General features: G+C 32.0%; 1 protein-coding gene across 1 annotated transcript in view; it reads right to left on the minus strand.

Moving 5' to 3' along the window:
• The window catches only part of UBXN7 (UBX domain protein 7), a 123,702-nt gene that overhangs the window by 77,165 nt on the left and 44,674 nt on the right, over positions 1-1,863 (minus strand). The window contains exon 2 of the mRNA XM_007949410.1: positions 930-1,077. Coding sequence (XP_007947601.1) covers positions 930-1,077 — 148 coding nt within the window. The remainder of the gene's footprint in view (positions 1-929; positions 1,078-1,863) is intronic.

Below are 1,863 nucleotides of genomic sequence, written 5' to 3' on the forward strand. Positions count from 1 at the left end.
AAAACTGACTGGGAATATCTGTTATTCAAGTTTCTATAAACTAAATAATGTTTTCATATTGATTTTCATTAACCATTAGAGCTATGTTGGAGAATGGGATATCACACTTGAAATACATGGCCATAATCCAAACACAGGAAAAAAAACATTATAAAATGTTAATAATTATCTCTGAAGTTCACACTTCATGTGGGTCAATATTATTCTAGAATTTGGAACTATATCAACAGAAGAGGCAATTATGTCCTGCATGTAACTTGGCTTTTTTAATTTATCTCTAACTTAATAAAAATACAATCTAAGTCTTTTCCTTATTCCTATTTAAGAGGATTCCTCTTGTTTAGTATCTCATGTCATAAACTGTCAGTTATAAGTATTAAAGTCTCATTTAAGGACCTTTAAAATTTTTGTTTTAACATGAATAGCTTTCCTTTGAATAAAGTTCATCTATAGTATTTTCTAAAGACTGTTGGAATTTTGAAGTTTATTTTTAAACTCATACTGATATCAAATGTAAAGGATAAAAGCACCAAGTCTCCTTGTCATTTAGTATTATTTTCTATACATCATACATTCGTACATTGAAGGTGCTTCTAATGATTAACTAATATGTAACTATTTAAGACAGGGCTTTACTTCCGTATATGCTACTCTACTGCTATGTCATACCTGGGAAACAGTTATGCTTTCTTGTCTAAAAATGTGGATAAAAATGCCATCCTATAGGGTTTTTCTGAAGAGCAAAAAATAGATGTAACAGAGCTCTAAATAACTTTAAATACATTGGTACAAATATTTCATTTGATGCTTTTTCTAATACTTTCACTCTTCAATTTTCTCAAAAACAGAGAACTAACCGAACTTTGATAAAAATGTAACTGCTCAACTTAGGCAAGGGGATGCTCCTAACAATAAGAATAAACTCATACTCTGTGTGTGGTCTGACAGCAGAGACACTTGCTGAGCTGGTACTTGGCTCTTCAGCGATTCCTCCACCATCCAAAAACATAGTGACTGCCATCTCCAGATTATTGTTGCAGGCTTCAAGCATATGTTTCCCAACACTTTCACTTGCACCTGAAATAGGAGAAAAGAGGGAGGAAAAAAAAAAAAGTAAAAAGACATTTTCTTATACGTAGCTCATATCAAAATACAGAATTCCCACGCACATTAACATTACTATTTCCCTTTTAGAATGAATGGCCCTTTTTTTAACCCATTAATTCTAAATTGCTGGTAAAATATACAGAGCTAGAAGGGAAGTAGCAGCATTAAAATAGAAGTCTTCCTTCATAATAAAACACAAATTAAATAAAGCAATTTATCATTTCTTTAAAATGTCCCAAGTATACATTTGCAAATAATCTAAAAAAAAGTTAAGGAAAAACTACTGTTAGAATGGTAGGATTTCTGTTAGCATCTGTTTGTTTGTTAAAAAGAGGCTTTTTTTTAAAACCAACGGGAAAGAAGTAAAATGGGGTATTTTTGTCTAAAACACAACGAAGTCAAAATCCAGTAAGACAATGACAATCCTCTTCATTTAAAACTGGCCCTACTTATAGACTTGTAAATAAAGTGAGCACAGTCTGCTAGACACAAAATAAATTGGTAAAGTCCTTTAAGAAAAATTTTACATGCATCAAGAAACATAAAAATACTCAGTCCTTTGGAATCAGAAATACCATTTGACCCAGCAATTCCATTACTAGGTCTATATCCTAAAGAAGTGAGAGCCAGGACAAGAACAGATATATGCACACTCATGTTCATCGCAGCACTATTTACAATAGCAAAAAGATGGAACAACCTATGTGCCAATCAACAGAAGAATGGATAACCAAACTACGGTACATACACACAATG

Source organism: Orycteropus afer, unplaced genomic scaffold (assembly GCF_000298275.1).
Source record: "Orycteropus afer afer isolate SDZICR_OR568_19922 unplaced genomic scaffold, OryAfe1.0 scaffold00245, whole genome shotgun sequence".
In the NCBI taxonomy this organism is placed as follows: Eukaryota; Metazoa; Chordata; class Mammalia; order Tubulidentata; family Orycteropodidae; genus Orycteropus; species Orycteropus afer.